Source organism: Myxine glutinosa, chromosome 4 (assembly GCF_964187855.1).
Source record: "Myxine glutinosa chromosome 4, kmMyxGlut1.1, whole genome shotgun sequence".
NCBI lineage: Eukaryota > Metazoa > Chordata > Myxini > Myxiniformes > Myxinidae > Myxine > Myxine glutinosa.
This window is the reverse complement of record NC_136264.1, coordinates 26738516-26764959: the sequence shown is the minus strand read 5'-3', so window position 1 is coordinate 26764959 and position 26444 is coordinate 26738516. Positions and strand designations below refer to the sequence as shown.

Genomic DNA, 26444 nt, shown 5'->3' with positions numbered 1-26444 from the left:
CTATGACATCATAATTATCATTTTAAAAAATCATACAAGAGGGGGGATCCTATGGTGACAATTTCTTGGCCATCGGACCAACAGTTGCAGAGAAACGCAAACTCATTTTCTGTGCGGACAGTCAGACAAACAAGCAGACCCACATGCAAGACCCTCTCCTCCTGAACCTTGATGTTGGAGTTATTAAAGAGTCCAAGAGGTGTGGGTGGTTCTTCTTCTTTAAAATAATATGGTTCAAGGAATGAAGGGTGTTTAAAATGAAAAGGTAAACTTTCAAGATAAATTTTTCCTGTGTAAATTATAGTGTTTACAAGCACTTTCAAGCAGCATAGGTGTCTTCGGAAGAATAAGTGCAGGAAGAGTGGTGGTGGTTTGTATGCAGACTGTTGCTGCTTGGCTGCATCATTTTCTGCAAGTGAGGCTGTGCCGCTGATGCAATGCCCCCCATTACCAGTCAGCTGATACTCATTTTGCCGACCTCAGGAGGATCAAGGCCAAGTCAACCCACCCGGTGTTAATTCAATGGCATGAACAGGGAATCACTCAGGACCCTAAGATCTCAAGACGGCCCAGTAAAGCTGTTGGGCTACGCGTCCTAACATTTCATGGAATTTGAACCTCGGCACAAGAGCTTTTGAGGTTATCCTGACAATTCCATGCTGCAGACAGGTCATGATAACCACAAATTGAGAGAATGCTCGTTACTCAAAGCAAACACTTGTTGCTAATTTCCAGGCAACGGGTACAAATCAAACAAGGGCAGTTTATATGTCAAACGTTGTGCCAAGATTCCAAATGGCCACAGCCAAGCAGGCAAAAGGGCAGCGAAGCTGTACAAGTCGATGTCGTACTAGGGGTTAAAAAATAAATAAATTAATACATCCTGAATCATCCAGACATCCTGAATCGACTATTAACATTTCCATGGGATGCATGACATCACGTTACCATCATATGACAAAAGCATGACTTACACAAGTTTTAACTAGAACAGCACTCTGTAGAGTGCATACCTCCGTGAGGCTGAACAGCTTGTTTTGTATCCCACCGATATGCCGGATCTTGATTCCAACCTGAACCAAAATCTGATCGACTTCTTGTCGCCAAACCAACTCGTCCACCTCGTTTTGTTACAAGTCGTCCATAACTTTTAGAGATATCGTGCTATATGTCGTTTTTTGCCCCATCAATGGTGAAGAATCAGTTTTAAAAATTGCAGATCCGCATCCGGATCTTCACCAAAATCTAATCATTTTGTCCTCAAAGTACCCAACGTGTCCATCAAATTGTCAGAATCCATCCACATCCACAACCTTTTGAGATATCCTGTTCACAAACCGACAGACAGGTGTGAAAACAACCTCCACCCAACCTCGGTAGCAAAGTTTAAAAAAAATAAAAAACTACAATTATTGCATACTGGACTTTCAATCCATTTCAAGGAAATGTTCCATGGTCTCAAATAGATAAATAAAAAACAGGTCAATAAGTGTCAACATGCAAGTACTAGGGGCAGGAGCCAAGGAAATAAAATATACTTCAAGGTCAAATTGACCCGGCTTATCCCATACACTGATGAAGTAGCAATGTAGCCATAAAATGTTGGAGTAGCAATGTTGCCATAAAATGTTAGAATGGCAATGTAGCCATAAAATGTTGGAGTAGCAATGTTACCATAAAATGTTGGATGCCATAAAATGTAGCTTGAAATACCAACTTCTGTCCAGGAAGTCCTTGGTGTCCTTGTGTTTTATACTTCTCCCTCCTCCCCTCCCCCCCTTCCCATGCCTCCTCCCCCCCCTTCCCATGCCCCCTCCCCCCCCTTCCCATGCCTCCTCCCCCCCCCCTTCCCATGCCTCCCCCCCCCTTCCCATGCCTCCTCCCCCCCCTTCCCATGCCTCCTCCCCCCCCTTCCCATGCCTCCTCCCCCCCCTTCCCATGCCTCCTCCCCCTCCCCTTCCCATGCCTCCTCCCCCTCCCCTTCCCATGCCTCCTCCCCCTCCCCTTCCCATGCCTCCTCCCCCTCCCCTTCCCATGCCTCCTCCCCCCCCCTTCCCATGCCTCCTCCCCCCCCCCCTTCCCATGCCGCCTCCCCCCCCCCCCTTCCCATGCCTCCTCCCCCCCCCCTTCCCATGCCTCCTCCACCCGGGCCCACTCCCTTCCACACATCTCCCTGCTCTCGGATGTTGTGTTTGTGTGCTTCCCCTTCTCTCCCCATCTTGTCTTCCGCTCCCTCTTTTTGGGTATTTTGTTTGTCTGGTTGATTTGTTTGTGAAGTAAATGTTAGCTCTTTCACGAGCCTCGATTGAGTATACCAAAAAAAAAAAAACAAAAAAAAAAAAGGGAATGTAGCCATAAAATGTTGGAATGGCAATGTTGCCATAAAATGTTGGAATGGCAATGTAGCCATAAAATGTTGGAATGGCAATGTAGCCATAAAATGTTGGAATGGCAATGTAGCCATAAAATGTTGGAATAGCAATGTTGCCATAAAATGTTGGAATGGCAATGTTGCCATAAAATGTTGGAATGGCAATGTAGCCATAAAATGTTGGAATGGCAATGTAGCCATAAAATGTTGGAATGGCAAAGTAGCCATAAAATGTTGGAATGGCAAAGTAGCCATAAAATGTTGGAATAGCAATGTAGCCATAAAATGTTGGAATGACAATGTAGCCATAAAATGTTGGAATGGCAATGTAGCCATAAAATGTTGGAATGGCAATGTAGCCATAAAATGTTGGAATGGCAATGTAGCCATAAAATGTTGGAATGGCAATGTAGCCATAAAATGTTGGAACAGCAATGTTGCCATAAAATGTTGGAACGGCAAAGTAGCCATAAAATGTTGGAATGGCAAAGTAGCCATAAAATGTTGGAATAGCAATGTAGCCATAAAATGTTGGAATGACAATGTAGCCATAAAATGTTGGAATGGTAATGTAGCCATAAAATGTTGGAATGGCAATGTAGCCATAAAATGTCGGAATGGCAATGTAGCCATAAAATGTCGGAATGGCAATGTAGCCATAAAATGTTGGAATGGCAATGTAGCCATAAAATGTTGGAATGGCAATGTAGCCATAAAATGTTGGAATGGCAATGTAGCCATAAAATGTTGGAATAGCAATGTAGCCATAAAATGTTGGAATAGCAATGTAGCCATAAAATGTTGGAATGACAATGTAGCCATAAAATGTTGGAATGGCAATGTAGCCATAAAATGTTGGAATGGCAATGTAGCCATAAAATGTTGGAATGGCAATGTAGCTATAAAATGTTGGAATGGCAATGTAGTCATAAAATGTTGGAATGGCAATGTAGCCATAAAATGTTGGAATGGCAATGTAGCCATAAAATGTTGGAATGGCAATGTAGCCATAAAATGTTGGAATGGCAATGTAGCCATAAAATGTTGGAATGGCAATGTAGCCATAAAATGCTGGAATGGCAATGTAGCCATAAAATGCTGGAATGGCAATGTAGCCATAAAATGTTGGAATGGCAATGTTGCTTCAATGTCACAGAAATTGCCTCAAAACTCAATTCTTTGGAAATAAAGGGCTCATCTTCCACAAGCAAGAAATAAAAATTCATGGTCAACATTTCGTCACCAAAAGGCAATTTAAGAAACGTCGTGTGGTTCTTGCTCGTCTACGTACAACAGTCGAGTATCGAGCAAACGGTGGTGCTTTTAAAATGTTTCAAAAAAAACTTTGGACTGTGCAATTCGAAACATTGTCAAGTCTGGAGAAGCAATTCACAACGATCGGTGCCGTGATGAACAGTGATGTGTCATGGATGTCAATTATATAAAATAAAATAAAAAATAAAAAAGCACCAGATCCACTCCCTGGGATCAAATGGTTTGAAGGTCGGTGACTGTCAACGCTCCCTGCCAAATTCCAACTGTCAGACAGCCATTGGCTCGATGATGTCCTTTGATGGAACAAAATAAACAGATGAACAACCCGGAATGGAATGTACGAACAACTGCGACATATTATACAACAGCAAACATCGTTATCATACCAAAACAATATGACGACTGGAAATAATATTGACTCCAGTGCTGAAAGTCACTGAGTGCGAAGTTTGCTAAGAATGACTTCCATTCAAAGGACAAGCACACACTGTGTGCATCATCAAGAATACCATGGGAGTGCAACAATTGGTTTGGAATAAACTAGATTAGGACGGTCGTTTAACAATTGCCCGAATCAGGATGGTCGTTTAACAATTTCCCGGATCAGGATGGTCGTTTAACAATTGCCCGGACCAGGATGGTCGTTTAACAATTGCCCGGACCAGGATGGTCGTTTAACAATTGCCCGAATCAGGATGGTCGTTTAACAATTGCCCGGACAAGGAAGGTCCTTTTTGTTTTTGTTGCAAGTACAAGAGACTTGTACTTGCAAGTACTTTAACAATTGCCATAGATCCATACACTAGTCATTCAAAACGACTTCCTATAACAGGGTAAGGGAATAATGGTCAACGACAGTGCGTGGACATGTCACCAGACAACGTGGGGTGGGGCAGATGGTTCCGACCCTGAAGGTCGTTGCCGAGCCAGCTGGGTTTTCAACCGAGGATACCTTCTCATGAAACCAACTCGACTTCTTGAAGCTGATAATTCAAATCCCAAAAATTCTGCCTTCACCTGGATTTGTACCCACACCTTCTGGGATGCTAGTCCAGTGTCCTAACCAACAAGCCACCACTGTGCCCGATGTACCCAAAACCAACAATCCATAGCTCAGTTCACAAAAGTTTCAGCACAATCAGTAAAATAAATCCGACTTGTAACTCGTGCTCGTTTGGACGTTTTGAAATGTCAGCAGTCCAGGCCGGTAGCCAGCCGGAGCATTCAGGGATGGAGAGGGTGGAGAAGAGGGTAGGTGGGGAAGGGGAAGGGGGGAGGACAAATTCAAAAGGGGCTTTCTTTTTAAAATTCGCATCAAAACAACTCAAGACGATGGGCTTCTTCTGCAAGAGCCGGTCAAATAAAATTCTACCCCTTGTACCGGAGTTGTATTTAAGATATGTGGACTCCGATGATAGAAAGTTAAAAGCAGAGGCAAAACCCTCTGTAAAAAAATAAAACACACCACGGTCAATTACTCTCTCCCTTAGATTAATGAAGTTGAGGGTTTACACCTGAGACCATGGTCTGGTCTACCTCAGCCCATTCGAAAGGCTCAAGGATTTTTCTCCTGTTAACCTTTGTTCTATTTGGTCGGTGAGATTCTAGAGGGGGTGAAATCCCCTCCTCCCCCCACCCTAACCCCCAATCTCTCCGGTGGCTATGGGCCTGCAGCAGTTTGGTGGTACATTCCAGAGTGAAAATGTTCTTCTACGAGTATGACGTCTCATTCTCGGGTTTTCTACCTGTCGTGCCATTATGCAAAATACAAGAGAAATTATTGCTGACAATTTCATACCTATCTGAGACATGAGAATCCAAGAGGACAGCACCTCCACCATCGCCATTTTCAACAATTCTAATAAGTACAAGCCCGAGATACTGTTTAACAACGATAGCCGGAGCAGGTGAAGGTGTAGCGAGGCTATCCCACAAAGTGGAAGAGAACACCTGTGCCTGATTTTTACCTGCGACATGTCACAGGTCGAAAAGAGCTTCGAGTTGCTGTTGTTATTCTTGTTGGTAGTAGATTTTTGAAATGTGCACCCATTGGTCGGGACAGCTGCTAGACCACATCAACATTTGTTGCTCGACTCAACTCACCATAGTGTCCAGAGGAAATGGCCGCCATTTTGTTCCAGGGGCCCAGTACATTAGGCATATATGGGCCTCCGCTGATTATAATCCACTGTCCGGCTTAATGCGTCATATTTCCGTTGGCTTTGAGTCTTGTGTAAAATTATTAGTAAGGTTTAATCAAGGCCGTATGAGAGCAGAAGGGCAGAAACTTGCTAACCAAATACACCTATGGCATTCTTGAGGCCAGAACACTGATCTACTGTAATCTATATACCCCATAAAGGATAATAAACATGACCCTTCCTGCTGCTCCTGTACGGAGTGGTGCACTTGTTGCCTGAAACCAGACACAGCTGTCCAGCATACTCGTAATCCAAATTGAACCAAACCATGAGACCCTCGGAGATGAATTGCATGATAACTTCAACAGCAAAGATAAGAGAGTTGAGTGGACAGTGGAGGCAGAAAATATATATATATTTTGTGTTGCAGGTTGTGACTACAGCGCGGTCATTCTGGTTAGGAAAGAAGTTATTCCAAAGTTAAACAACCACAACGATGGAACATCGCAGGACAATGAGTCCAAAATACCATCAACATCAGCACTCGAAGTGCATTCTACTTCAGGACTTCAGGTAGAAGAAATGTAAAGTTCAAAAGGTAACGCTTGACAAGATAGTGAGTGCAAAGGTAGCACACATGTCTTGTCTGGATTCAATTATTGACCTGCCCAGACACTGGCTCATTGGTGTTTCGCAAGCAGCAGAGCGCTGAATCACAAAGAGTACTGTCTCCTATGTGGATGTTAAGCAAGACACTTGCTGCGCCCTCGCCGCGGCCTGCGCTTGCTGCGCCCTCGCCGCGGCCTGCGCTTGCTGCGCCCTCGCCGCGGCCTGCGCTTGCTGCGCCCTCGCCGCGGCCTGCGCCCTCGCCGCGGCCTGCGCTTGCTGCGCCGTCACCCCCGCCTGCGCTTGCTGCGCCATCACCGCCGCCGGCGCTTGCTGCTCCCTCACCGCCACCCGCGCTTGCTGCACCCTCACCCCCACCCGCGTTTGATGCACCATCATCGCCGCATGCGCTTGCTGCACCCTCACCGCAGCCTGCGATTGCTGTGCCCTCACCGCAGCCTGCGATTGCTGCGCCCTCACCGCAGCCTGCGATTGCTGCGCCCTCACCGCAGCCTGCGATTGCTGCGCCCTCACCGCAGCCTGCGATTGCTGCGCCCTCACCGCAGCCTGCGATTGCTGCGCCCTCACCGCAGCCTGCGATTGCTGCGCCCTCACCGCAGCCTGCGATTGCTGCGCCCTCACCGCAGCCTGCGATTGCTGCGCCCTCACCGCCGCCTGCGATTGCTGCACACTCACCGCCACCTGTGATTGCGGCACACTCACCGCCCCCTGTGATTGCTGCACACTCACCGCCGCCTGCGATTGCTGCACCCCACCTCCGCCTGCGCTTGCTGCGCCCTCACCGCCGCCTGCGCTTGCTGCGCCCTCACTGCAGCCTGTGATTGCTGCGCCCTCACTGCAGCCTGTGATTGCTGCGCCCTCCCCGCAGCCCGTGATTGCTGCACACTCACCGCAGCCGGCGATTGCTGCACACTCACCGCCGCCTGCGATCGCTGCACACTCACCGCCGCCTGCGATCGCTGCACACTCACCGCCGCCTGCGATCGCTGCACTCACCGCCGCCTGCGATTGCTGCACCCACCGCCGCCTGCGATTGCTGCACTCACAGCCGCCTGTGATTGCTGCACACTCACCGCCGCACGCGATTGCTGCACACTCACCGCCGCCTGCGATTGCTGCACACTCACCGCCGCCTGCGATTGCTGCACACTCACCGCCGCCTGCGATTGCTGCACTCACCGCCGCCTGCGTCCCCTGCTTGTTCCACCTGCCCAGCTGAGGGACGTTCCAATACTCAGTTGTTACTGTCTCGTCGATTCCTGAGCGATCCAGATCAAATTCAAACCATACAACCGATTTCTACTTCAGTGATAGCAGGGGGGCGCTGCATCGCGGATCACGTCGTTCTCGAAAGGCGGGTGGGGGGAGTGGAGGAGGGAGGGAGGAGTGTCGGAGATAGGGAGAGATTTGGGGTTCCGTTGGCTGTCCCGTGTGCATTCATCTGAACATAAACATTCCCCACTGTGTACGTTTCGTGAAATTAAACCTTCGGGCAAGTGCCGTGGCCATTTTCCCTCCAATTTCTTGTCAACCACCGTATTATGTCCTGAAGGTACATAATACGGTGACGAGCGTTAAACGAACACCTAAACTAATCATCTCGTCGACTGCATTAACACAACAACAAACGGTAATCTCTCACTACAAATGGCCTCACACACTCGCGATATACAACTCATCCACGATCTCGTCAGCCAAGTCCCATTCGTCATCGATAACCACATACCAGCTACGCGAATGTACATGGCCGCAAATGCACCGAATACCGAAAACGAAGCAAAGTATGGTACATACATACCCTCCTGCAAACAAATGCGTTAACGTGTCTCGATGCGCCATGACCAGCAACCAACATGAGCAAATGATCGCGCTGCCCTCACACGAATATATCATTCGCAGAGTCCCCGCCCATTCAACACAGCTCGCTTCGTCATACGCTCTGGTGTTCTTCTTACTCATACGTATTCTTCTTCTTCAAAATCCGAGCCGTGAATTGGTGGAATTTTCCGGGAAAACATTTTACCCTGCGCTCGCGGGTCGCGTACCTGTCTGCATGTTGTTAAGAGCGAACATCGAAAACCATTCAGTGGAGGTAGTGGAAACTTCATCACATGTCAAATGACCATTTAATATATCCGTCACCCTGTTGAGGTCAACGTAGGCCAGATTTCTAAAATCCTCAATTTTCATCCGATTGACATGAAATTTGATGAGGATTTACACATCTGGTCACTGAATTCAATCATCAACTTATTTTGAGGTGAACAAGGTCCAAATGTCCAAAATTTTCAATTTCCAGCTGATTGACATGAAATTTGATGAGGATTTACATATCTGGTCCCTGAATTCAATCATCAACTTATTTTGAGGTGAACAAGGTCCAAATGTCCAAAATTTTCAATTTCCAGCTGATTGACATGAAATTTGATGAGGATTTACATATCTGGTCACTGAATTCAATCATCAACTTATTTTGAGGTGAACATGGTCCAAATGTCCAAAATTTTCAATTTCCAGCTGATTGACATGAAATTTGATGAGGATTTACATATCTGGTCATTGAATTCAATCATCAACTTATTTTGAGGTGAACAAGGTCCAAATGTCCAAAATTTTCAATTTCCAGCTGATTGACATGAAATTTGATGAGGATTTACATATCTGGTCCCTGAATTCAATCATCAACTTATTTTGAGGTGAACATGGTCCAAATTTCTAAAATTTTCAATTTCCATCCGATTGACATGAAATTTGATGAGGATTTACATATCTGGTCCCTGAATTCAATCATCAACTTATTTTGAGGTGAACATGGTCCAAATTTCTAAAATTTTCAATTTCCAGCTGATTGACATGAAATTTGATGAGGATTTACATATCTGGTCCCTGTATTCAATCATTCACTTATTTTGAGGTGAACATGGTCCAAATTTCTAAAATTTTCAATTTCCATCCGATTGACATGAAATTTGATGAGGATTTACATATCTGGTCCCTGAATTCAATCATTAACTTATTTTGAGGTGAACATGGTCCAAATTTCTAAAATTTTCAATTTCCATCCGATTGACATGAAATTTGATGAGGATTTACACATCTGGTCCCTGAATTCAATCATTAACTTATTTTGAGGTGAACATGGTCCAAATTTCTAAAATTTTCAATTTCCATCCGATTGACATGAAATTTGATGAGGATTTACACATCTGGTCACTGAATTCAATCATTAACTTATTTTGAGGTGAACATGGTCCAAATTTCTAAAATTTTCAATTTCCATCCGATTGACATGAAATTTGATGAGGATTTACATATCTGGTCATTGAATTCAATCATCAACTTATTTTGAGGTGAACATGGTCCAAATTTCTAAAATTTTCAATTTCCATCTGATTGACATGAAATTTGATAAGGATTTACACATCTGGTCCCTGAATTCAATCATTAACTTATTTTGAGGTGAACATGGTCCAAATTTCTAAAATTTTCAATTTCCATCCGATTGACATGAAATTTGATAAGGATTTACATATCTGGTCACTGAATTCAATCATTAACTTATTTTGAGGTGATCATGGTCCGAATGTCTAAAATTTTCAATTTCCATCTGATCGGAAATTTCCATCCGACTTCCATCCGACTCCTCTCCGGCCTTGCTCCCCCAGCTCTGTCTGCGCTCTGTCCCCCAAATATTCCTACAGGTTGCACAAGATCTGCCTGCAATCTTCTTATGGTTAAACTGCCAAAATCAAGACTCTCTGCTCACCTTCACTCTTTCATTCCTCTTTTCTCCCGCTTCTTGAACAAACTCCCTCACTCTCTTCAATCCCACTCCTCCCTCCAGGTCTTTAAAACAGCTGTTCACCACCATCTCTTATCTTCTCCCATCCAAAAACTTGATCTTTTCTACCCCCGTTAATTCACCCCAGATCCTCTTTTTTGAAATACCGATTTACTTCCTGGAAGTCCTAGCAGTGTCCATGTATTTTTGACCTCTCCAACCCCTCCCCCCCCCCCCCTTCCCATGCCTCCTACCCCCAAGCCCTCTCCCTCCCACAGATCTCCCGATGTCCCTGCTCTCAAATGTTGTACTTGTGTGCTTCCTTTCCCTCTCCCCATCTTGTCTCCCGCTCCCTTTATCATATGTTTTATGTGTCAGTTTGTATTTTTGTGATCAATGTTCGCTCTTACATGAGCCTCGATCTTGTATACAAAAAAAAAAAAAAAATTGACTAATTTTGATGAGGATTTACCGTCGCCCGCCAAATTTCTAAAATTGTCAATTTTCATCCAAATGACTTGACATTTGAAGAAGATTTGCATATCAGGTCACCTAATTCAACCACCAACAATTTTGAGGTCAAAAGGTCGACAGGTCTAAGTTGTAAAATTGAGAGATAGGGTCAAAAACTACATATATATCATATTATATCTCGAAAAGTTGAGGACGATTTATGACAAAAGTAGTGGATTTGAATTGGTTAGGTACCAAGAACAAGCCGATTCGATTTTGATCCAGATCCGGCCTATCAGTGGGATACAAAACATAAACTGTTCAGCCTGGCGGAGGTTTGCACTCTACTCAGTGCAGTTCTACTTTTTCTGTTTTGCCCAGTGTCGCTCTATGAGTGGTTTCTACCACGAAGCGAAAAGCGGGGTTAAGCAACCGATCGCGTACATTTGTGTCTGCATTTCGTTAAGAGTGTACATCAAAAACTGTTCAACGGAGGAAATTAAAACTTTACCACATACATGTTACATGAACATTTGATACAGCACATATTACTTGGATGACGCCCGCCCTCTCAGAACTTACATGGTAAATTACACAAAGTGTAATGGCCGGAGATTTAAAAAACAGACCATTCGGCTCGCACCAACTCCTTCTCAAGACTGCTTGGGGTATAAGTATGCTATGAACTACCATCTAGTTTTATTCTGGTTTGCTCGACACACGGGTAGATTTTGATACATTCTATTATTACAAGTAAAAATCCAGTCAAATATGACGGGTTGGAACAGTTAATTCAACGCTGCAGCCTTGTGAGCATGTATCTGAAGTCTGAAGCCTCGGCCTAGTGTCAATTGTGCTTATATCTTCTTTATTTATTAGACATCATCATCCGGATGTAAATGAACACTCGTTTTACTCTGTGCATGTTTCACATCACTTGCAGCAAATTTCACCTCCCTGCTCCTTGTATTTATTGTTTTTTTTTTAAAGCTTCTGTACACCGCCCTTGAAGCTCGGTTTGCAAGCCACCGTCTACATCTTCAATAGAAGAGACATAATTACTCTTTTATGGAATATGTTTTCCGAGTTTGTTTCATCCTCAAAAATAGACCGCAGTGAACACACATCCGTGTTAAAAGATTGATCTTTAAAACCCACTCTTATGGAAGGGGACAGACATCTGTACAAACACAAAAAACACACATTGTGTTTTATATGTGGTAGATATGTCTGTATCTGTTGTAAATATCACAACCAACTGCAAGTGAACGACAAATACTGGCATAAAGAATTGGACACAACGAACATTAGAACATGCTATGTTTGGAACACTGATTATAATCATTGTATGAAGGAGGGCATGGGAACCATTGAACAATGATCGCTGATAAGTTTACTGCATGCACAGATACACTGTCGTGGCCAAAAATATTGGTACCCTTGTAATTTTTTTCAAATAATGCACCGTTTCTTCCAGAAAACCGTTGAAAAAAAAATAAATAAATTGGTATCCGCATATGTATTTCTTTGGTTTGCAGTGGAACAAAACAAAAAAAGCTGAAAAATTACTAAATCTTAGCTTATTCCACACAGAAATCCTATAATGACCCGGATAATGTTATTGACACCTTTTAGAAGTTGTTAGAAATAATTCGATTTCAAGCAGGTGATTCTCCTTTACTTTGGAAATGAACTCACCTGTGGTGAGTTGCAGGTGCCTGCAATATAAAGAATCACTCATTCAACCAGTTTGAATAGAGAAAAGGAGTCATTCTGCTATTTTGTGTCACTGTGTGTACCGCAATGACCATGGAGAAAAGAAAGAAAACCAGAGAATTGTCTGTGGAGGTCAGACACAAGATTGTAGCCAAGCATGGACATTGGACAGTCTAAAGGCTACAAGTCCATCTCAAGAGACCTTGATGTTCCTGTGTCCACCGTAAGCAATGTTATCAGGAAGTTTAAGTCCCATGGCACTGTAGCCAACCTCTCTGGACATGGCTGCAAAAGAAAACTCGATTGAAGATTGCAGCGAAGGATTGTTCGAATGGTGGAGAAAGCACCTCGATCAACTGCCAAACAGATTCAAGCTGACCTTCATACACAAGGTACGACAGTTTAAACTCTCACCATCCGTCACCAACTCAATGAAAGGGGGTTATATGGTAGGAGACCCAGGAGGACCTCACTGCTGAGAATGCCCAACTGGAGTTTTCCAAAACACACCTGAACACGCCAAAATCCTTCTGGGAGAATGTCCTGTGGACAGATGAGACCAAATTAGAGCTTTTTTGTGAAGCACATCATCTCTATGTTTACAGAAAACAAAATGAAGCCTTCAAAGAAAAGAACACCTTCCCTACAGTCAAACATGAGAGAGGTTCAGTGATGTTTTGGTGTTGCTGTGCTACCTCTGGCACTGGGTGCCTTGAATGAGTGCATGGCATCATGAAATCAGGAGATGACCAAGGCATTTTGGAACACAATGGTCAACCTTGTGTCAGAAAGCTAGGTCTCTGGCGAAGATGATGGGTCATGCAGCGGGACAATGACCCCCAAACACACTTCAAGAATCACCCAGGAATGGTTCAAGACAAAACGCTAGACTGTTCTGAAGTGGCAGCAATGAGTCGAGATCTAAATCCCATTGAACACCTGTGGGGAGATCTGAAAACAGCAGTTGGGAGAAGGCACCCTTCAAATCTGGAAGAACTGGAGCAGTTTGCACAAGAAGAGTGGGTCAAACTACCAGCAGAGAGGTGTAGGAAGCTCATTCATGGCTATAGGAAGCGCTTGACTGCAGTTATTTTGTCCAAATGCTGTGCTACCAAATATTAAATTGAGGGTGTCAATAATTTTGTCAATGCCATTTATTTTTATTTTCTGATTTAGAAGGATATATTAAGTTCCAATTCAAAAAACAAAGGTTCTGTAATATTAAGAGTGAAATAAATAATTGTGGAGACCAAATACTGTTGTCAATTAAAACTTTTTTTTAGAGAAAATTTTGAGTTATTTGAAAAAAGTGCAAGGGTGCCAATAATTTTGGCAACGACTGCACATGGAATAAGGAGATATGGATTCATTCATGGGTGTACACTTGTATTTCGGCCAGTGGTGATCGGTAGTGTTAAATGTTGCAGGGGGGAGAAGTCGTATTCTGTTATTAATGATTAAAGAATAATATAATTTTATTATATAATAACTATCTTGGCACCTGTTTTCAATGGGTTGTTCTTTTTGCAATCTAGGATGATTTGAAATGCTGCAAAAATATGATATGAGGACACAAATACAAGCCTTCTTTCCCCTTCCCCAGGTAGAGGTTGCCCCATGCACCCCAGTGCAAAACAATATTGCCATGGCATTCCCAGTTAATTTGAGATGCTTCAATAAATTGGTTAAAATAAGTGTTGCCACCCTGGGGAACGGGGTACACGACCCCATAGCTACCTGTCCAGCCACTCCACAAGCCCTCACCTTGGTGAACTGCAGCCTCCTATGTGGTACCTTATATCAAATGCCTTCTTAAATGTTCAAATATCAAATGTGCACAAACACACTGGGGATGCACACAAACATGCTAAGGATGTACACAAACATGCTAAGGGTGCACACAAACATACTAGGGATGCACACAAACATACTAGGGATGCATACAAACATACTAGGGATGCACACAATCATACTAGGGATGTATGCAAACATACTGGGGATACACACAAACATACTAGGGATGTATGCAAATATATTAGGGATGCATACAAACATACTAGTGATGCACACAATCATACTAGGGATTTTTTATTTTTTTTTGTATACTGAATCGAGGCTCGTGAAAGAGCTGACATTTACTTCACAAACAAATCAACGAGACAAACAAAATATATAAAAAGAGGGAGCGGAAGACAAGACAAGGGGAAGCACACAAACACTTGAGAGCACACAACCTTTAAGAGCAGGGAGATGTGAGGGAGGGAGAGGGCTTGGGGGGAGGATGCGTGGGTACGGGGGGGGGGGGGCGGAGAGGAGTATAAAACACAAGGACACCAAGGACTTCCAGGACAGAAGTTGGTATTTCAAAAAAGTGGAATTGGGCTGGAATTAGCGGGGATAGAAAAGATCAAGGTTTTGGATGGGGGAAGATAAGAGATGGTAGTGAACAGCTGTTTTAAAGACCTGGAGGGTGGAGTGGGATTGAAGAGAGTGAGGGAGTTTTTTCCAGAGGCGGGAGAAAAGAGGAATGAAGGAGTGAAGGTGAGCAGAGAGTCTTGATTTTGGCAGTTTAACCATAAGAGGGATGCAGGCAGATCTTGTGCGACCTGTAGGAATATTTGGGGGACAGAGCCCAGAGAGAGCTGGGACAGAGCCCAGAGAGACCGACTCCTCTCGGGCAAGGCAAGAGAGGAGTCGGTAGAAGACGGAAAGACCACCAACCTGCCTGCGGTGAGTAAGTGAAAGGCCCTTGGAGTTAGCTTCATCGCGGGAGATTCCAATGATTCTGAACGCTTTGGTTTCAACAGAGTGAAGCTGAGCTACGTGTGAGGCAGGAGCACCAGCCCAGAGGGGAGAGCAGTATTCCATTGAGCTGCAGATGAAAGCCTTGTATGTGGTGAGGCGCTCAGGTGTGCTAAGGAAGGACTTCACACGACGGAGGATGCCCAGTCGGCGACTGGCTTTGGAGGCCAGATTTGAAATGTGGTTTTCCCAGGAAAGATCATGGCAGATAGTGAGACCCAAAAGCTTGAGTGACAGAACTTCTTGGAGAGGATTATTCAGAAAGTGGATGGGAGGGTTGTCCAGTTGGTCTTTTCGGAGAGACATCGTAAGAGTGTGAGATTTGTCAGGATTGAAAGACATGTTCCACTTGTTTGCCCACATGCAAACATACTAGGGATGCATACAAAGAGACTGGGGATACACACAATCATACTAGGGATGTATGCAAACATACTGGGGATGCACACAAACATACTAGGGATGCACACAAACATACTGGGGATGCACACAAACATACTAGGGATGCACACAAACATACTAGGGATGTATGCAAACATACTAGGGATGTATGCAAACATACTGGGGATGCACACAAACATGCTAGGGATGGACACAATCATACGAGTGTGGCGGACACGAAAGCTCACTGGCGTGAGGGCATCATTCCACGCACCAAGTGGGCGGCGGCCACGCCCGAGGGGTAGGCGTGGCCGCGGGATATACACCGGGTGCGCAGCCCGGAGCGCGCCAGTGCTACAGTGAACTCTTTTAATAAAGACACTTAAACTTACCGCGTTGTCCGCTTCCTTCTTATTGTACAAGTAAGCGCGCGTAGCACCGCGCTTCATTTGGTGACCCTCCGACGTTGGATCAGCCGTCGCTGACCGACCGAATACGCCATCGCAATGGCAAACAACACGGTTACGATCAAACTCCCCGAGTTCTGGGAGACGCAAGCTGAAGTATGGTTCCTGCAGGCGGAAGCTCAGTTCCGACTTCGAGGCATCACGGTGGACGAGACAAGGTACTGCCACGTGGTCGCCTCCCTCGGGCCCGGCACGGCCGGCCGCGTCGTGTCGGTCCTGAGGAACCCACCGGCCGACGGCAGGTACGAGGCGATCAAGCGTCTCCTCCTCGCCACGTTCGGCCTCACGGTGGACGCTCGGGCCAACCGCCTCCTGGACCTCCCCGGACTCGGTGATATGCGACCGTCGGTCCGCATGGACCATATGCTGTCGTTGTTTGGGCGACGAAACCCAGGACGCTCTATTCCGGGCGTTGTTTCGACGCCAGCTGCCGGCACGAGTCCGCCTCGCGTTGGCCGGTTCTGCGACGACGGAACCCCGAGCTCTCGCTGCCGAGGCCGACAGGTTCTTCGCGGCTTTGGACGCGCAGGCGAGTTTTGGCGCGGCCGTCGCGGCTATCGGGGCTGATGCTGATGCTGACCCTGATGCTGATGCACCACACCTTGTGGATCTCGAGGCTGATGCGCATTTCATGTCCGCCGCCACGCCCCGCCCACCGCCGCCGCCGCGGAGAAAACCGCGGCCTCCGCCGCCTTCGCCGCAAACCTGGTGTTTTTTCCACGACCAGTTCGGCCACAAGGCTCGGCAATGTCGCCCGCCGTGCTCATTCGGCAGTTTGGGAAACGCCCGGGCCGGCCCTCGGTAGTGGCACTGAGTGCCGGCCGTGCAAACAGCCTACTGTTCATCACGGACACCTTATCCGGGCGCCGTTACCTGTGCGACACGGGAGTGCAGGTGAGTGTCATTCCCGCCGGTACGTCCGACAAGCAGTCCGCGGGCCGGGGCCCCGCGCTGCTTGCCGCCAACGGTACGTCCATTCGCACATACGGAAAACGCTGCCTTTCTCTGCGGTTCGGAGGGCAGGTTTTCCGGTGGTCGTTCGTCACTGCCGACGTGCCTATGGCACTGCTCGGCGCGGACTTCCTCTGTGCCAATGGCCTGTTGGTCGACGTAAAGCACAGAAGGCTTGTCCAGGCTGAGACATTCAGCTCGCTCGCGTGCGCGCTGCCCGCCTCGTTGAGCAGCTCCCGGAGCGGCTCATCGAGCGGCTCGCCGAGCGGCTTGCTGAGCGGTTCGGTTCCGGCCAGGTTCATCTGTACGCTTCCGGCAGCGAACGAATTCACCCGCCTCCTCACGGGTTTCCCGGCTCTCACGCGGCCCACCTTCTCGGCGGGGGCCGTTAAGCACGGGGTGGAACACCACATCCCCACCGCCGGGCCACCGGTCTACGCCCGGGCACGCCGCCTCGAGCCGACGAAGCTCGCGGTAGCTAAAGCGGAGTTCGCTACGCTGGAGCGGCTCGGCATCGTGCGGCGCTCCGAGAGTGCTTGGGCGTCGCCGCTTCACATCGTGCCAAAGCCCGGCAGGGGATGGCGGCCGTGCGGGGACTACCGGCGCCTCAACGACGCCACCACCCCCGACCGCTACCCCGTCCCCCACATCCAGGACTTCTCCGCCCGGTTGGCGGGCATGTCCTTCTTTTCGAAGGTGGACCTCATACGCGGCTACCATCAGGTCCCCGTCAGGCCTGAGGACATCCCGAAGACGGCGGTCATCACGCCGTTTGGGCTTTTCGAATTTCTTCGGATGCCCTTCGGTTTGAAGAATGCGGCTCAGGCATTCCAGCGACTAATGGACAGCGTCTTGCGCGACTTAGGTTTTTTGTACGTCTACCTGGACGACATCCTCGTCGCCAGCGCGTCCCGCGAAGAGCACCTTCACCATCTCCGCACGCTCTTCGAACGTCTGGGCCAGCATGGCCTCATCGTGAACCCCGCCAAGTGCCGGTTCGGCGTCGCCGACATCGACTTTTTGGGGCATCGCATCACCAGGCACGGGGCCGTCCCCCTACAGGCCAAGGTGGAGGCGGTGAGGGGTTTCCGCACCCCCGCACGATCAAGGGGCTCCAGGAGTTCCTGGGCATGGTGAACTTTTACCATCGGTTCCTGCCCCGCATCGCCCAGCTCCTGCGCCCCTTGCACGAGGCCCTCTGGGGGAAGCCGGGCAAAGGTGACGTTACCTGGACCGAGCAGATGGACGCGGCGTTCGTCGGCGCGAAGCTCGCCTTGGCCAACGCCACCATGCTCGCGCACCCGGCGCCCGATGCACCGATCGCCCTCACCACCGATGCCTCGGACGACGCGGTGGGCGCGGTGCACGAGCAATGGGTGCGTGGTGCTTGGCAACCGCTGGCGTTCTTCAGCCGGCAGCTTCGCCCGCCCGAACGCCGCTATAGTACCTTCGACCGAGAGTTGCTCGGGCTTCACCTGGCGGTCAGGCACTTCCACCATCTGCTCGAGGGCCGTGCGTTCACGGCCTTCGTCGACCACAAGCCACTGGTCTTCGCGATGGGCAAGGTCGCCGAGCCGTGGTCGGCCCGGCAGCAGCGTCACCTCTCGGCCGTGTCCGAATATACAACGGACATCCGGCACATCGCGTAGAAGGACAACCCGGTGGCGGATTGCCTTTCCCGGTCCGTCGCCCACGCAGTCCACCTTGGCATCGACTATGCCCGGATGGCGGCGGACCAGGCCGCCGACCCCGGCGTCCAGGCCTTGCGAACCGCCATCATGGGCCTCCGCGTCACCGAGGTGCCATTCGACGGCGCGGCCCTCTTGTGCGACGTCTCCCTCGGGCGGCCTCGCCCCATCGTGCCCGCGGGCTGGCAGCGCCAGGTTTTTGACGCCATCCACGGCCTGTCCCACCCGGGCACGAAGGCCTCCCAGAGGTTGGTCGCCGACAAGTTTGTCTGGCATGGCCTCCGGAAGGCCGTCCGCAGCTGGACCAGGACGTGCCTCGCGTGCCAGTGCGCGAAGGTGCACAGGCACACCCAGGCCCCATTGGCCCCGTTCACGGTGCCGGAACGAAGGTTCGACCACGTACACGTGGACCTGGTGGGACCTCTGCCCCCCTCGCGGGGTTTCACCCATGTCCTGACCATGGTGGACCGCACCACCCGGTGGCCGGAGGCCGTGCCTTTGGCGGCGACGACGGCGGCGGACGTCGCACAGGCGTTCATCGCCACCTGGGTCGCCCGGTTCGGCGCCCCCTCGGACATCTCGTCCGACCGCGGCCCCCAGTTCACTTCGGAGCTCTGGGGGGCGGTCGTGCGGGGGCTCGGGGTCCAGCTGCACCGAACCACGGCCTACCACCCCCAGGCCAACGGCCTGTGCGAGCGGTTCCACCGCTCGTTGAAGGCCGCGCTCCGGGCCACCCTCCGCGACGGCGGCTGGGTCGACAGGCTCCCCTGGGTCCTGCTGGGCTTCCGGACGGCGCCCAAGGACGACCTGCGTGCATCCGCGGCGGAGTTGGTCTTCGGACAACCGCTGCGGGTGCCGGGCGAGTTCCTCCCCGACCCCACGGCACCATGGTCCACGGCGCAGGAGCGCTCCGCGCTGCAGGAGACAGCCCGGAGGTTCGCCCCGGTGCCGACGGCGCACCACGGGCACCCGCCTACGCACGTCGCCCCGGAGCTTCGCACCGCGGAGTACGTCTTCGTCCGGCACAACGCCCACCGGACACCACTGCGGCCCCTGTACGACGGGCCTTTCCGCATGCTGGAGACCGGGGCGAAGCACTTCACCTTGGACATTGGCGGTACTCCCGACCGCGTCTCAGTGGATCGCCTCAAGCCGGCCCACCTCGACGTGGACCACCCACCGCCGGTGGCTCGGCCCCCGCATCGGGGCCGCCCCCCTTCGGGCGGACCCCCGGCACCGCCCAGTACCGCCGGCACGCCGCCCCCCGGCCCTGCACCCATCCCGGGTGCAGCCGGAGGCATCCCAGCTGGCATCCCTGCACCCTGGACGCCGCCGGTCGCCAGAGGGCGCTTCGGCCGGGTCATTCGTTTGCCCCGCAAACTGGCCCTCCAGGTGCGCGGGAATTCTGGGGGGGCGCGTGTGGCGGACACGAAAGCTCACTGGCGTGAGGGCATCATTCCACGCACCAAGTGGGTGGCGGCCACGCCCAAGGGGTAGGCGTGGCCGCGGGATATACACCGGCTGCGCAGCCCGGAGCGCGCCAGTGCTCCAGTGAACTCTTTTAATAAAGACACTTAAACTTACCGCGTTGTCCGCTTCCTTCTTATTGTACAAGTAAGCGCGCGTAGCACCGCGCTTCACTAGGAATGTATGCAAAAATACTGGGGATGCACACAAACATACTAGGGATGTATGCAAACATACTGCGGATACACACAATCATACTAGGGATGCATACAAACATACTAGGGATGCACACAATCATACTAGGGATGTATGCAAACATACTGGGGATACACACAAACATACTAGGGATGCACACAAATATACTAGGGATGCATACAAACATACTAGGGATGCATACAAACATATTAGGGATGCACACAATCACACTAGGGATGTATGCAAACATATTAGGGATGCACACAATCACACTAGGGATGTATGCAACCATACTGGGGATGCACACAAACATACTAGGGATGTATGCAAACATACTGGGGATACACACAAACATACTAGGGATGCATACAAACATACCACGGATGCACACAGTCATACTAGGGATGTATGCACACATACTGGCGATGCACACAACCACACTTGGGATGCACACAAACACACTTGGGATGCACACAAACACACTGGGGATGCATACAAACATGCTAAGGATGTACACAAACATGCTAAGAATGCACACAAACATACTAGGGATACACACAAACATACTAGGGATGCATACAAACATACTAGGGATGCACACAATCATACTAGGGATGTATGCAAACATACTAGGGATGCATACAAACATACTAGGGATGCACACAATCATACTAGGGATGTATGCAAACATACTAGGGATGCATACAAACAGACTGGGGATACACACAATCATACTAGGGATGTATGCAAACATACTGGGGATGCACACAAACATACTAGGGATGCACACAAACATACTGGGGATGCACACAAACATACTAGGGATGCACACAAACATACTAGGGATGTATGCAAACATACTGGGGATGCACACAATCATACTAGGGATGTATGCAAACATACTAGGGATGTATACAAACAGACTGGGGATACACACAATCATACTAGGGATGTATGCAAACATACTAGGGATGCATACAAACATACTAGGGATGCACACAATCATACTAGGGATGTATGCAAACATACTAGGGATGCATACAAACAGACTGGGGATACACACAATCATACTAGGGATGTATGCAAACATACTGGGGATGCACACAAACATACTAGGGATGCACACAAACATACTGGGGATGCACACAAACATACTAGGGATGCACACAAACATACTGGGGATGCACACAAACATACTAGGGATGCACACAAACATACTAGGGATGTATGCAAACATACTGGGGATGCACACAAACATACTAGGGATGCACACAAACATACTGGGGATGCACACAAACATACTAGGGATGCACACAAACATACTAGGGATGCACACAAACAAACTGGGGATGCACACAAACATGTTAAAGATGCATACAAACATGCTAAGAATGCACACAGACTTACTAGGGATAAACACAAACATACTAGGGATGAACACAAACATACTATAGATGCGCACAAACATAATCGGGATACACACAAAGTACCTGCTACAAACTCTGGGCTTCCCCTCCAACGAGGGGATAATGCCCTACATTTAGTTGCTCTTTAATTATTCTTTGGTTGCTCATTTGAACGAAATCTGGGGCTGCAGTGTTCAATTACCAAGCAGCTCGCTAGAGCTTGCAAAGCCAGCCGTTCCTTATCAACGGTTTCGAATGATGTGCTGGTATTACACCCCCTGGTATGCCACCCCCTGGTATTACACCCCCTGGTATTACACCCCCTGGTATTACACCCCCTAGTATGACACCCCCTGGTATGACACCCCCTGGTATTACACCCCCTGGTATTACACTCTCTGGTATGACACCCCCTGGTATTACACCCCCTGGTATGACACCCCCTGGTATTACACCCCCTGGTATTACACCCCCTGGTATGACACCCCCTGGTATTACACCCCCTGGTATGACACCCCCTGGTATTACACCCCCTGGTATTACACCCCCTGGTATGACACCCCCTGGTATTACAGCCCCTGGTATTACACTCCCTGGTATTACACCCCCTTGTATTACACCCCCTGGTATGACACCCCCTGATTTTACACCACATGGCATTACACACCATGATATTACACCCCCTGGTTTTACATCCCATAGTATTACACCCCTGGTTTTACACCACCTGGTGTTACACCCCTTGGTATATTACACCACCTGGTATGACACCCCCTGGTATTACACCCCCTGGTATTACACCCCCTGGTATGCCACCCCCTGGTATTACACCCCCTGGTATTACACCCCCTGGTATTACACCCCCTAGTATGACACCCCCTGGTATGACACCCCCTGGTATTACACCCCCTGGTATTACACTCTCTGGTATGACACCCCCTGGTATTACACCCCCTGGTATGACACCCCCTGGTATTACACCCCCTGGTATTACACCCCCTGGTATGACACCCCCTGGTATTACACCCCCTGGTATGACACCCCCTGGTATTACACCCCCTGGTATTACACCCCCTGGTATGACACCCCCTGGTATTACAGCCCCTGGTATTACACTCCCTGGTATTACACCCCCTTGTATTACACCCCCTGGTATGACACCCCCTGATTTTACACCACATGGCATTACACACCATGATATTACACCCCCTGGTTTTACATCCCATAGTATTACACCCCTGGTTTTACACCACCTGGTGTTACACCCCTTGGTATATTACACCACCTGGTTTTACACCCCTTGGTTTTACACCACATGGTATTACACCTACTGGTATTACACTCCCTATGTATAGTCTCTCAAAATAATCACAGTCATGCGGATGACCTAAAACAATTGTTGGATAAAAGACGAACCGAAAAATTAAATTGCGACACCTAGCGCTCCACGTTCACGTCGCGGGGTCTTCCCTCCTTCGCTGTGACGTCACGGAGGTTTTCCCTGCACGCGCCGAACATCCACATGGGGAGTGTTTGGTTTCTTTTTTGGGAATCGATAACTTGATACGTTTCATTTATTTCCGTCCCATTCCATTTAAGGAGGGTATGAACCATGAACATAATGGTTAGTATCCTAATTATGTGCACGGTGTATGTACACTGTACAGTGCAGTCAATTTACATTGCATGAATTTGTGTGACGTGGAAAAAAAGAGGCATCTATTTATTACGTATGCAACCACAATGGTGGGATTTTGAGAGTCCCCCACTCCATCCCCTACTTCAACCGTGTGAACGTGTATGGGACAACTGTGTGTACATGCAGCAGGGAATTCATTAATAAATAGGTCCACTTTGGTCAACCTCCCTTTTGGTGTACATTTTGATTTTCTCAAACAAGGTCCACATACATTAGATGATTGGAAGCATTTTGAAAGTTAGTGCTCCAAGCATTCAATGAAAATGGAAGGATACAAGCTTCGGTGCATCCAAGGTCAATGGTGGTCATGGTTGTGCCCACACTGGTAGTCTAGGTGCAGGGTGGGCACCATGGATGGCAATATGCCCCCCTCTCCCTCACACCTTCCACGAAGGATATACATTTGCTCGAGTACGCCTTCAGCCATCCTACTATACCGATCTGTGAGCCTGGGGTGGTGCCAGGAGTGGGAGATTGCTTATTCGAGGTTCTTGGCAAATGGTACCCCCATTGGCTTGGTTGTATTTTTCCTATGAGATCATTGCACTGGCCACAGGCAGCATCAGCTCCAACTGGTTTTTAACTTGTAGTACATAACTATATGCATAAGTTAATGGTTGTATTAAAAAAAATAGGCAACTAAGGAAATCCCACACATCCGTGTGATCCATAAATCCCCATGATACATGTGTGTGTCATGCACGTGATAAGGGCAATTAGATACTCAAAATCTAACTAGAAAGCATGTGAGAATGCAAAGTCCGTCCTCCTCCGTTTGTATTCAATTGTCTTCGGTACGCTCAAAATAACAAACAGTTTTATAACAATAAAGAGCAATCAAAGATTGCAAACCCTCGCCAGGATGTATTTTCAGTGTTTTTAAGGCTTTTGTGTTAAAACAAAAATGGCGGCCGAACCACGTGACCGATGACGTCATCATTATTTTTTTTCGAAACTAATTTATTCCTAGATTATGCTCAAGAAATTTCATCTTGATCAGATGAAGTTTTGTACTTGTCGAATTATGACGTCATAACGGAGGCACCTATGACATTATCATGAACATCTTTTATTTCCCATGGAGAGTTCTTTACAATGAGCCATGTCTCAATTCTTTCTATTCAGCACTTTCCGAGATATAGAGGTGAAAAGTTTTTCGATTTTCCTAAGATGGCGGCCAAACCACGTGACTTATGACGACATAATTATCATTTAAAAATTATACAGGTGGAGTTGCACCTATGGTGAAAATTTCCTGTCAATCGGACTAACGGTTGCAGAGAAAATCATATTGATTCTGTGCAGACAAACAAACAGACAAACGGACAAACTGACAAACTGACTCAAATGCAATACCCTCTCCTCTGGCGAGGAGAAATATTGAAATTGATGATTTTTATGCAGCCTTGAGCTTTATATCTAAAATTAAATAATCAGCTGCTACTTTTTGTTTGGTGAACCAGCTCTGGGACCAATCGTCAATTTTCATCCAATTCACCTGAAATTTTAAGAATTTACATATTCGGTCACAAAATTGGTGTTTACACCCCCATGGGATTACACCAATTGACGAAATGCCTTCATGTACAAATCTCAATTTTGAAATTTCAACTTCAACAAATTTCAACTTCATGTACAATTTCAATTTCCTACAATTGCCTTCATGTACAAATGACACGGCAGAATGAGACAGAGGATGATATAGACAGATGAGAGACTAACGGATAGAACAACAAAGAGAAAACATTGTCAATGGTGGACAGAGGAGAAAGTTCAGGGTGAACAGAAAGATGATCGGTCCACACGGGAGACAATAGGAGATGACGGTAGGTTGCTACCTGAAAAGATTGAGGTGAGAAGGTGAACATAAAATGTTTGGTAAAAAGCAGTCCCTGTCACCCAGTACAAATAGGTATACCTATTACTTACTCTGAGTGCCTTACATTTGACCACCTGTAGGTGTGCAAGGTGAGAGATCGGACACCAGCTCACATGTACTCCCTATAACCACTGTATATTGTAAGTAGTTGTTTACATCCATGGAGGGACTTGTGTTGCATTGTTGCTTCATCTTCTTGCCTTTAACTGCAGGCCCTGCGGAGCTCTGTTGAAAGTCGCATTGGTTGTGCAAGACCTTTTCTGGAACAGATTCTCTTCCAAGACAAAAACCTGAGTATTCTCCACTCCGTTGAACCAGTTGATCATGATCATTGAACTTTCTTGGCTACAGTTTAAATTTGGAAGACATCTTGGAGCAGCTGGGCTCTGCTGACCTATTGGTACTGCATGCGGATGTGCCTGTCTTGGTGTCTAGGTCTGCATTGGAGTCCCATAGCTTGTGACAAACAAAATATGGATATGGCCATGTGAGTTTATCAAAAACGAAGATTTGAACGCTCAGCAAATGATACAAGCTGTTGGTACAAGTGAATGAATAACAGAATTGGTGAGTGAATACTATATAGGAGGATGCGTGCTTCCATGTGCGAATAGTCTTCAAATTCTGGGAGTAGTTTTCCAATTCCCTTTGGCTTCTATAACTTCTGATTTGGAGGACAATAAACAATAGATAATTATGGTCCCTAAAAAGTTCCTTCGACCCAGAAAATGCTTGATGGACCAAATGGCCTTGCTCCGTGTATATTCTTGTACTGTTTCAAAAGAAACCATGTGCTCGAAAAACAAGATATAATTAGTGGTTCGGACGCCACCTGCTGACACGAGAACAGCTGTTGCAGCCACATTTAAATACAGTATCCAGATTGACATTTAAGAGGCTTGAGGCCCATGAAAGACTGAGGCCCATGTTCAAATGAGGTGGTTCGTGAAACTGTAGCTACAGATTCTTTACAACAGCTAATTGGATACACAAACTGTTGTCCATATGTCGCTCTAGAAGCAGGTCTTTCCCTTCTTTGCACATGGGGTCTTCAACCTCAACAGAATCATCTGAGCGAGCTTCAGCATCTTGGTCTGGACATCTCCTCTAACCTCCGTTGAGATCAGTACATTTCTGGTATTGCT

At 47.9% G+C, this 26444-nt stretch overlaps 1 protein-coding gene across 1 annotated transcript in view; it reads right to left on the bottom strand.

Annotated features, from left to right (window-relative positions):
• SLC25A36 (solute carrier family 25 member 36) overlaps window positions 1-8317 on the bottom strand; it is a 38779-nt gene extending 30462 nt beyond the window's left edge. The window contains exon 1 of the mRNA XM_068112060.2: window positions 8213-8317. Within this exon, the coding sequence (XP_067968161.1) occupies window positions 8213-8307 (95 nt within the window). The 5' untranslated portion in view covers window positions 8308-8317. The remainder of the gene's footprint in view (window positions 1-8212) is intronic.
• Between the last annotated feature and the right edge of the window lie 18127 nt (window positions 8318-26444).